At 38.6% G+C, this 11,741-nt stretch overlaps 1 protein-coding gene across 1 annotated transcript; it reads left to right on the plus strand.

The window, feature by feature from the left end:
- The first annotated feature begins 3,835 nt into the window (after positions 1-3,835).
- Positions 3,836-10,291, plus strand: LOC110451889. Its single transcript, XM_021500118.1, has 5 exons — positions 3,836-4,587; positions 6,962-7,096; positions 7,638-7,770; positions 7,904-7,997; positions 8,799-10,291. Exons 1-5 carry the CDS (start codon positions 4,551-4,553, stop codon positions 9,681-9,683), a joined length of 1,284 nt encoding a protein of 427 aa, XP_021355793.1. The 5' UTR covers positions 3,836-4,550; the 3' UTR covers positions 9,684-10,291.
- The last annotated feature ends 1,450 nt before the right edge of the window (positions 10,292-11,741 follow it).

The following is an 11,741-nucleotide window of genomic DNA, read 5'->3' on the forward strand; positions in this document are numbered from 1 at the left end:
GGGGGGGGGGGGGGGGGGTCCCAGCTTTATTCTGAATGTCTATATATAGTGTTACTCACGCCGTATTAGGATAATTTGAAAGGCAAATAGCCTGACGCTATCTACAAATTTGGTCAAGTCCGGAAATATTGTAGAATGCCTATTGTTTTGTATGTCTTTTCTGTTATATCTATTAGCATTGCTATGACAATCGTGAATTAAGCCTTAATATGTTTAGTTATGTGCTTGCATGACTACACGTACACTTAACTGATTTGTATTTTTTTGTGTTTTTCATTGTTTACTTTTTTTTATAAAAAAAATCATAGTATGTGTACTGAGACTTGTTCATGAATAAATGTGTTCGTCCTACAGCAGAATCTGTTGTAACTTTTATATCACAATTCTAGTCCGGTAATACGAAAAGTGCGAGCTAGATTTGTACGTGCTAAGGGGCATAACTCTTTTTGACTGGAGGCGAATACTATTCCATTTTACCTGTCTAAAACCTGCGTTACTAAAACAATTAAGCGACGTGAATTGTACTACGGTCTCTGGTCTCTGCTTATTTCTATTGGTATTGCTATATAGCACCAGTTTTGAATTAATAGCGCGCTGTGTCTCGCCTTTATTTTCGGTAGAGCGAATTGAGACCCGCCTCGATTAGTTGGGAAATACCAATGTGTTATGACGCACTAGGTGACACCACGGTCAGGGTTGCCTTATTTCATTGACCATTGAATCGGTTTATAAAAAAGCAGATTTTAGATTTGAGTTTAAAGTGAGTTGTAAATGAGCCCCCCGTTGGTCATGTTGTAAGTAATGCATGTTTTCCATATATGTGTACGTTAAATTGAAAGACTTCGCTAGATCTTTGTTTTCAGTCCTGATAAGCTCATCAATAAATCCTGATAAGCTCATCAATAAATTCAGCTTCATATGAAACAGAAACAGAGCGGCCAGAAGAGGGAGGGGCACAGTTTGTTCCCATAGGAATGCATAGGTCTGCGTGAAAACTTGCAACCGAACTCAACAAAGATAATGTCCACCAGGCTCAGTATATTTCATTTTTTTTTTTTTTTTTTAACAAACTGTTCTCCATTATAATTCACGATTATATATTTATGTCGCCGTCCGCTATTCTTTGAAAAGAGGCCGTTACGGCATGAGGAATGGTAGTGTAAATGGTAGAAAAGTCAGAAATTGTGATAAAAGAACAAAATTCGAGAAGAGGTTGTTCAAGATTGATAAAAAGATCTTTTGAGTTCTTCAAAATCCACATACCATTTATTCCACTTCTTGGGTATACAGTATAACAAAACTACTGTAACTCCGATTGGTAGTGAGAAGTTTAGTTAGCCAGCTATAAAACACTGTTGATACGGATTCTTGTGAAGCTTTGGAATCCAATACAAACGAGGCAGGTCCGTATCCTTATCAAGCATGGGTATTTTGGAAGATTTTAATACAGAAGCGTGGATTGCTAGTATTTCGTCTTTCGAAAAATTGGAAAATGTTTAGTCAGGGTTTCCTTGGTTACCTTGCAAGCCTAGTTCTTTCTGCAGGCAGGTAATGTAATAGAAATTGAAGACAAAAAAAGTAATGAGTTAAATTATTCTTTTATAGACACAGATACATACCTATCATGCAAATCGTTGAGGGTGGTTTGGACATCGGAAACAAGAAATGCAGACTAAATCAGTTTACATTTCAAGCATCTAATCCTTTTTTGAATGATAGACCTTATGGATTTGACCCACTCTGAAAGCAATTCAAATACGGCACGCTCTCGTTTTTCCTATTGTCCGGCGTAGTCTTCCACAGAACCATAAGCATCTTGAAATTTACATACCAGTTGATAGTAGGAGTTTCACGATACTTAAGACCCTTCATGAAAGACTCTCGTAGCTTTGCATTATGGGTAATATTTATATTGCCAGTGATTACGTGTCCAGCCGGACGATAGTAGTACGGGGACGTGGAGCAAGAGCATGTTGAAGGAAAACTTCTTCAAATGTCATCTAAATTCCTCTGCTGCAGAGTTTGCTTGTACATATAGCTGAAAAGAGTTTGGAAGCAAAGGGTTTTAAATAACTGCAGGAAATTACTGGGATTCTTTTGTATCTGAAGTACAGAGGTACGTTACCTAGGACGGACTTTTAATGTAGGATGTTACTGATGTTACTAGAATAAATCCCCTTGTTGGCGAGTTCCAGTTTCATCAAATCCAACGTTACTGGGGAGTCGGTAATAAAAAACACGGAACAAAATTCTTAGAATGGACTGGAGCTATTGTGCTTGATTGCGATCTTAATGCTCTTTTCTGGTCGCGTCGATGCATCGTGTTGATATGCGACTTGTGACTTATGTTTGGCATCAACAGAGTTAGGATAAAACAACATTTGGCATTGGAGTCGTCTCAAAAACAATACAGATAGGCAAAAAAGGCTCTAAAACAATTCCTTTCATTATTCTCTATCCCGTCAGTAAATGATATCTTTTCTTCGTCTGCTGGTTAACCGAACTTATCGGTACCAGATAAGCGGATGTAAAACCACTCAAACAACAAACAAGAGGTAATATACAAAACAGTAGCATTTAAAAGAATAACGGTAAGAAGTAAAGTCAACATATATAGGTTAAAAAAGAATATGTAACATTGAGAGGTATCATTTAAAACTACGAAAATAAAGGTAACATTTACATGTAACATTTAAACTCATAAAATAAGGATGACATTAACGTGTAACATTTGAATGTAAAAACATCAAATTAACATTTAAAAGTACGAAAATAAAGCTAACATTTATATGTAACATCTGAAAGTAAGAAAACAAAGCTAGCATTTAAAAGTCCGAAAATAAAGCTTACGTTTAGAGGTTACATTCAAAAATACGAGAATAAAGGTGACATTTAGAGGTAACATTTGAAATACGAAAATAAAGGAAACATTCAAAGGTAACATTTAAAAAACCCGAAAATAAAGGTAATATTTAGAGGTAACATTTAAAAAATATGCAAATAAAGGTAACATTGAGAGGTAACATTTAAAAATACGAAATAAAGGTAACATTGAGAGGTGACATTTAAAAATACGAAAACATAGGTAACATTGAGAAGTAACATTTAAAAATACGAAAATATAAGTAACAAAGAGAGGTTATATATGAAAGTAAATCAAAATAAGGTCAAGTCTGACACACGCTGGAAATAAGGATAAAATCGTGTAAAGAAAAACCGTCTAGAAGTTAGTGTCAAGGGAGATAACAGTAACGCTGGAAGACACAGCAGTATCAAGAGCGACATATGTCATATCGTAAGAAAAACACATTGTCAACATTGGCGAGAAAGTGTCAAGAAATACACATTATGGACATTTGGGCGAGAACGTGTCAAGAAATACACATTGCGGACATTTGGGCAAGAAAGTGTCAAGAGATACACATTATGGACATTTGGGCAAGAAAGTGTCAAGAGATACACATTATGGACATTTGGGCAAGAAAGTGTCAAGAGATACCCATTATGGACATTTGGGCAAGAACGTGTCAAGAGATACACATTATGGACATTTGGGCAAGAAAGTGTCAAGAGATACCCATTATGGACATTTGGGCAAGAACGTGTCAAGAGATACACATTATGGACATTTGGGCAAGAAAGTGTCAACAGATACCCATTATAGACATTTGGGCAAGAACGTGTCAAGAGATGGACATTTGGGCAAGAAAGTGTCAAAAGAAACACGGGGTGGGCATTTGGGCAGGTGTAAGAAGAGACACGTGGTGAACACTGGGACGAGATAGTGCCAAGAGAGGCACGTGGTGGAAATGTGATGATCTCATGGTGATCACAATGACTGTGGAAGGCTTAAATTAAACCATTGTCACGAAATCTAGCCCGTTCCGGATGATGTTAGATTGCCCCTGTTTCCTGTTGTCGGTACAGAATGAGAAGGAAAGTCCTACACCGCCACTCTCCGTTGTTGTAGACGGCGATACATGTCTTGTAAGGCGTTTTTAGTCAATAATCAAGTGAATATGTGGTTGCTTGTATTCGAGTTGTTTACCTGTGACTATCCAACGTTTGGGGTATATAACAAAACAGATCATATTTTGGCTTTAAGACGATCATTGTCAGTATTTTAATACACTTAACTTTTCGAAGTGCATCTTAAGCCGAGGGTGCAGACAAGCTCGCGAGACATACAAATCAAACCACCACGGAAGAGATAAATAATATCACAACGACTGTTTCATAACTCCCATATATCCGGAAGTGGATGTGTAACTATGGTTTCGAGTAATGTCATCAGTATGGCATCTGCGTTTCACACAAACAACTACCACTGTTTATGTCGTCTGAAGCGGAGGAACATGTATTTTACAAGTGTGTCCCACTCGGTCTGGCCTACACACTACGCGGTGCCTAAGTGGGCCCACTTCCGGGCCGGAAGTGTGTCACCAGTTTGACAGAGTAGAAGGGATAACGAGAAACTCCAGTGTAGAAAATCAAAATGGCGCACAGTTTGTAATAGAAATGAAATTTATTGGAAAAGAAAGTTCGTCACCATGTTCAAGACTAAACACAGGATGAAAAAGAGCCAAGGTAGGTTGTTCCTCTTCCGTCCTGGTAGGGCGTCCCCCCCACACGGAGTAATAACAACTCTGCTTGTAAATGACGGTCGGGTTAAACAATGGATTCCTTACAAAATCAATTGATAATTACTGGGGCATTTATAAACTCTCTCTTCATACAAATATATATATTTAGGTAATGAATTTAACAAATGATAAATTTTAAACTTCAAACTATAAATTAAAATGTAAATGGGACTGGGAAAGTAATTTTTCTCACAGATACGTCGGTAAAATGGAGTATATGTTCTGACAAGGGCAGGGGATGTTAGGTCGGCGGACATTTTACATAAGTGGTTGACAAAGTTTAATGTAAATACAAATAAGTTCATAATTTAATAAGCGTTCACAGCTCAATAAATGTGGTATAACCGGGACTGAATCGTTGCTTTGAATGCTTTCCTAGTTACAGTTTGTTTGACAACTGTTTTGAAACTTTCTTTGTACACTGTACTTTTAATACGATGAGACCCACTTAAGGCCATACCTACTATATTTGTTGATAAAGCGATCGTGTTTATGTACATGTTGAACTATTGACAAATTTAAATCTGAGACGTAAATGCACGGACTTTGAACATTTCCGGTCTCCCCATCAAGTCAGTGTATTGTTCCTTTAAACTTCCCGATAACATAACAAGAGGCTATTGAACTTGTCACCTTTCCTGTTATTTGCTTTACCGCTGATAGAACATTTCATTTGAGTCATACGAATATTATTTCAGAGGTCTATAGGGTCATTCAGTATAGTGTTTCACCGACAAGCCATATATCATATCCTCTAGATCAATATATAGTGCAATGTATTAGGGCGTTAGCAGTCGTACAATGAAGTTTGTATCTTCTGTTAATAAGATTTAATAAGATCTTTACTTTGTATTAATAAGACTTAAAATATCTGTATTTCGTGCTAACGAGATAGCTATGTCGTACACACGAGGTTCGTAGATTTTGAAAATATGTGAACATTGTATTAAAAGATTTAAAAATCTGTTTTCGTGCTGACAGATAGCTGTGTCGTATAAACCCGGTATGTAACTTCTATAAATACGATTTGATAAGATCTCTACCTTGTATTAATAACACTTAAACTATCTGTTATCGAGCTAACGAGATAGGTATGTCATACAAACGAGGTGCGTGTCTTGTATTAATAAGATATCTACCTTGTAATAAATAAGAAGTAATACTTAAAGATCTGTTTTCGAGCTAATGATATATCAATGTCATACAAACGAGGTACGTATCTTGTAATAATAAGATCTCTACCTTGTATTAATAAAAAACTAAAAAGATCTGTTTGCGTGCTAACGAGATAGCTATGTCGTGCAAATGAGCTACGGAGATTGTATTAATAAGATTGAATAAGATCTCTACCTTGTATTAATAAGACTGAAAAGATCCGTTTTCGAGCTAACAAAAAAGTGATGTCATACAAACGAGCTACGTACATTAATGATGGTGTTTTATACTAACGAGATAGCTACATTTACATGTATTTCGTACAAACTTGATACGTATTTCGTATTAATAAAATTTAACAAGATCTCTATCTTGTATTATTAACACTTAACAAACTCTGTATTCCGTACTTACGAACTATGTCGTATAAATGAGCTACGTAACCCGTATTAATAAAATTTAAAAAGATCGTATCTAGTATTAACGAGACCGCGATATTGAGTTAATTATAGTTAAGTTACATGATCAGGCGACCTGCGCTGACTTAAGTACACGGTTAATTGTATACAAACTATTAAAAGTGATATATATATATACGATCAAGGACGAGGTCACATAGAGCCATATCACAAGGTTTTACTCACGCTAGAGGATGCTCTGAAAATGACGTGTATCAATGCTTGTGATGTGAAACTATGAGACCTCGTACAAGATCGTATATAGAAACAGGAGCATGGTTTGGATATATAACGTATGTACTTAGGTGCTGGATATCAAAGTGTTATATATACTTTTCTACTCCCTGTCAGAGCCCTTTGGACATGTTCCTGTATACAACCTTTTAGAATTAGGGTATTCTTCCCCCCCCCCCCCCCCGATTTTTTCCTAATGGCTAAACGCTCCAGTGACGTTGGTTTGAAAACATTGGAAAGGGAATACCACTACATGCGTCTTCGTAGAGGGAGGCGACTAAAGTGGGTCCCCTGCAAGATCGGGACTCTTTGTGTCTTGTTCCTGGGAACACCGCCGAGACCGAAATTGGTCTGCTTTTCCAGTGTATCAATTGATACTGTTTTCCTAGACACCTCCGTTTAGCCCCTTGTCAGAAACTTTTACCAAGGAAAGTGTCATACAACCAGTGATCATTGGTGTTTTTTTTACAGATAACAAAATAGACCTGTATGTTGAATGTTGGTCGAAATTCTTTGACGTTGATGGCAATTCGGTCACATTAACAACCAGCACTGCCGGTCCAATTACCTCCCCTCCTTCTCCAAATGGCAGTCTGAGTACCAAGAGTAAGTATACACTACATGTATTGCTGTTCTTTTCAACATATACAAGCACTGTCCCCTTTATCTTATCACTTGAGTGCCAAGAATGAATACTGAAGATCGATTTCGTGAATTGCCATTGCGGTTATCTCCCCGTCAGCCTGAATACTTCGAATGCAATTCCAGTTACCTCCCCTTCAAATTATTACCCTGATACATGTACCAAGGACGTTACCACATGCAATCGAATCTATACTGGTTTGGTGATATTAAACTGCATTGTTTTATTTTGTGAATTATCGCAAATACTGACAGAATTTTGCGATCCTTAAGCTGATTACCCGGCACTGCCGTTCCAACCCGTCGTTGCATGAGCTTGCACAATATATATGACGCCACACGAAACGATGGTTAACAGTTATTCTTAACTCAAAATCATATTAATTGTTAATTCCCATTGAACTAGTTCCATTCAATAATCGCAACGTTCTGAATTCTCATCGTATTTGATATTTTTGTTATCATCGACTGTAAAAATAGTAACATGCATATGTTCGTGTTTCAGAGCCCAGCAGTGAGGTACCCAGTGTGATGGTGTACACCATAGGGGGGTCCGCCGTATTCCTCCTCCTCACGTGTATGCTGTTCATCGTGTGTATGGTCATGTCTCGGAAGACTCGCAGTGAACGCAGGAGACGGTAGGTCTATTATTTTAAGGAAATAAATTCGATCACAATCAGGAGCGTCCGTATTGTTAATCCTTTCGAGATCGATCAAGTCCGGAGACATGCTATGTATATATTTCACATATACGTTGTATACCGTTCACAGGAAGGCAGCTGAGGCGGAGTCCAATGTGATGAAGACGACGATGACCAGTATAACGGACACCGAGGACAACACCACGTACGCCGAGGTATCCATGGTAAGTTCAGTTACAATTCGTCTAGTTCAACCAGACTCTTTTTGTCCGTGCAAGCTCCGCCGAACAGAGAATAAACAGGTGACCAAGCGTCTGGTAGAACGAGACTAACCTACAATACGCTGGCTGATCTGTACCATTCAATGTTCCGTATTTTCGTCCCCAAAACCGCGATGGCCGAGTGGTAAGGAGTAAGGATTCGATGCCTAAGAGGCGGTCGCCAGGTACTGGCCGTAGGTCGGTCCCTTTCCTCCACCACCAAAACCTAGCACGTCCTTTGATGACAAAAGCTGTTCATTGGACGTAAAACACAAACAAACACATTATCCCGAAAACAGAAAAATTAGCAAGCTTAATTCTCGTTGTTTCGTCTGTTTGCCTCGAAGAGACGAGAATCAAGTAATGAAACTAGCCAACTTTGATATAGTCTTTTTATAAAACTTCCACCTTTCCGGGTCTAAAAGACAAAGCAATGAGAGTTAAATAGTATTAGTTAAACAACACAATGGCACATTTCAGTCATCGTAGTTACAGAGGAAACGTATACGTCTTCATGATTAGTCCGGGACACGGGTATATAGATTTAAAGGAGTATACAAGGTAGATCTGAGGCACGTTCATGTTTAATTAAGACGAGTAAATATCTAACCTGTCGAAATAGAAGGTTCATGACTAGACAGCGTATGACATTCCTGTATTATAGTATGACCATATTCAGCTTCGCATCAAATTCGTATATAATTAAATTCAAATTCCAAATAATATTTTTTAATTTTTATCAATTTTCGGCATGAATTATTTCAGGGAGATCCAACGTACCGAGATGGTCATATTGAACTTCCGAGTAGAAAGCGAACCAGAATAGGAGGAGTATCGAACGGACTTCAGACGGTGAAGCGCTTTTTTAGTGTAGAGGGTAATCAACCGACATCGGCACAACCATACGCCGCGACAAGGGAACCAACGCGGCGGGAGCCACTTCCGGCTATACCGGAAGCTTCACAAAAAAGTAACAGCTTCCCACGATCGCGAGAACAGAGTGAAAAACGGCTTTCGTATAGGAATCCGGAGTACGAGGAAATCGGACCGGAGTTTTTGCGTAGGAGTCATATTTATAACCCATTGGTCAGTAGTACCTTAAAGGTGACGGACACGGGAAGCAGTCCGTACGAGGCGTTACGTAAGAGTACACTGAGTCCCATCCCCGGCTCTACCCGGAGTTTACCAAAGGAAACGAACATGGAAGATAATTATTTTATTGTAGAGAAGGAAGGTGATGGCTATTCCAAAGTGGTTAAGGATAAGGCTCCAGCGGACGGGGCGTATTTCATTGTGGAAAAGGAGACGGAATTACCGTCTCGTCACGAACCTCCCTCGCCCGATGGCGATATTGATATAAATGTTATTCCGTCTTCGCCACCGTGTGAAGAGGATGCAGAGCGGCAACCGATGTTGGGCACAACGAGCTCGGGATGTTGGGAAGCCAGTTCTGCTGGAGAATCTGACAATAACTATTTCCTGCTAGAGAAGTCAAACGGATCTGCGCCTTCCGAAACTGATTATCGGGACTACGTGCAGCCGATGGACAAACAGCGCAATTCATACATCGATATTCTTCCAGATCATGTGAAATTTGTGGACATTAAAAACCAGTCGGACGAACGCCGACGTCAGCTGACTAATACATAACCATCGTATGGTGTTGGTTTCTTTACTGAAACGATTTGTTTGTGGTGACATTTGTCTTACCAGATGCGTGTTTGTGTATGCAAGACCCGAATTTTGTTTAAAAACAGGTATGTGTGCTCAACCTGTTTCTCATAAGTTCTGTGACATGGAAACTTTCTAAATTTTCAAATTCTGAGGCGGAACTGCTTCAAATTTCAGTTATAAATATTTAAGCATTGAATTCATTAAGTTGGCATTCATAAACAATATGAATGCCAACTGGAACGCGACAACTGCAATGAAGCGTGCTAGTAATCAGTGTGCCCGACTATACATTTTTCATTGATACTAATATTAGGAACATGTGTGATTAATTATAAGTGTTTATACCTGCGGTTTTATCATACCATTGTCAGGTCACATCTGAGGTTTTATCATACCATTGTCACACCACACCTGAGGTTTTATCATACCATTGTCACGTCACACCTGAGGTTTTATCATACTATTGTCACGTCACACCTGAGGTGTGTTCACAGAATGTACCGTGCCTTGACAATTTACTGCATACTTCCCACCTCTCACAATGGAAAAGTGTGGGCAATAAATCACTTGCTACCACAGTCTACTGCACACATAATCCCCTTTCAAGGCCAATCATGATTACATGACCATGGAAGGGAGTGTGCCCAGTGGACTGTGGCCACAAATGCTGTAAGAAAGGGGAGATAATCAATCAGTGAGTAATGATGAAATCAATACAGTGGAAAGGATAAACTTAGTTGACACATTTAAAATAAGGGGGAAAAAAAGTTAAAAATGGTAATTTCCTGATTGAAAAACACAAAAAGATTTCCTTATCACGTGAGAGGATAAGCATTTCATGGAAAAGTTTATAATCTTTAGGAACTGTTCCTTTATACAAAATTGCACATTCAAATATACCATTCATTGAAAGAACTGGAATTCATTAGGGATTGATAAACCCTTACATAGTATGTATGAAAATGGTTTCAATATCCTGTACCTTTGCCACATCTTGAAAATTAAACTGAAAATGAAGTCAGAAATTCAACATTGTTTCCCGTATTTTGAACAGACACTCCTTACCTTCCCTGACACTGGACCTGGATAGTAACCCTAAAACAGTTGTATCCATTATGAAGGATACACTCAGACTGGGCTATTGATAATCTTACCTGGTTGTGATTAGTACTCACTCACACAGGTACATGTAAATTATCTGCAGTGTAGATAGGGTAGGTAAAAAGATTGTTCAGGTGAACATTTTTTACTCAACTTTTCTGTTTTGTTCGAGTTGGGAAGCATGCAGTAAGCCAGTTATTGCATGATTTCTCGTCACTCGGGACTTATTACACCTCGCTTCGCTCGGGTGTAATAAATCCCTTGTTACTCGAAAACCATGCAATAACCTTTACGTATATTATAGTGATTTTTTATTTAATAAACTGGTATGCAATAATTAAATAGTCGTGTTCCTCCCCTCTAACGCAATAAAGCATTCCCACATTTCTTACTAGTAAAAGGAAACAATGAAGGAAAGTGAGATAAGACCTGTTGCTCACTAATCAATAGCATCGTTTACGGAAAAGGCCGACGGTTCCCGATTGCCTCGAACTGTGTGCTGATTTGTGTACGGCATAAACACACTGACAGACAGTCGTATTCTGACATTCACAAGTTCAGTAACGGTAATACGTGAATCAAAGAAATACCTCAACCAGAATTCTATACTTCAAATTAACATATTATAAGTGAAGAGTTCACAGACTGTTCCTATCTTCATACACATCCGACCTCGTTCTCCTAACCTCTAACCTTTAAGCACATCATCTCTAGATCTTTACACGAAAATTAAGTCACCCACTGTTGCGCAAAATTAGTCTCCTCCTGTTACTTACCCTCTCAACTTTCCCCACCTCCTCTCCATGAAGTTAGTCTCCTCCTGTCTCTTACCCTCTCAACTTTCCCCACCTCCTCTCCATAAAGTTAACCTCCTACTGTTACTTACCCTCTCAAATTTCCCCACCTCCTCTCCATAAAGTTAGTTTCCTCCTT

This window comes from Mizuhopecten yessoensis, unplaced genomic scaffold (genome assembly GCF_002113885.1).
Source record: "Mizuhopecten yessoensis strain PY_sf001 unplaced genomic scaffold, ASM211388v2 scaffold6277, whole genome shotgun sequence".
Classification (NCBI taxonomy): Eukaryota; Metazoa; Mollusca; class Bivalvia; order Pectinida; family Pectinidae; genus Mizuhopecten; species Mizuhopecten yessoensis.

Excerpts from the sequence above, each read along its gene's own strand:
- LOC110451889 (XM_021500118.1), top strand. The coding sequence starts at position 4,551 with ATGTTCAAGACTAAACACAGGATGAAAAAGAGCCAAG. Across the intron at positions 4,588-6,961 it reads CAGGATGAAAAAGAGCCAAG|ATAACAAAATAGACCTGTAT; the intron begins GTAGGTTGTTCC and ends TTTTTTTTACAG. Across the intron at positions 7,771-7,903 it reads CGCAGTGAACGCAGGAGACG|GAAGGCAGCTGAGGCGGAGT; the intron begins GTAGGTCTATTA and ends TACCGTTCACAG.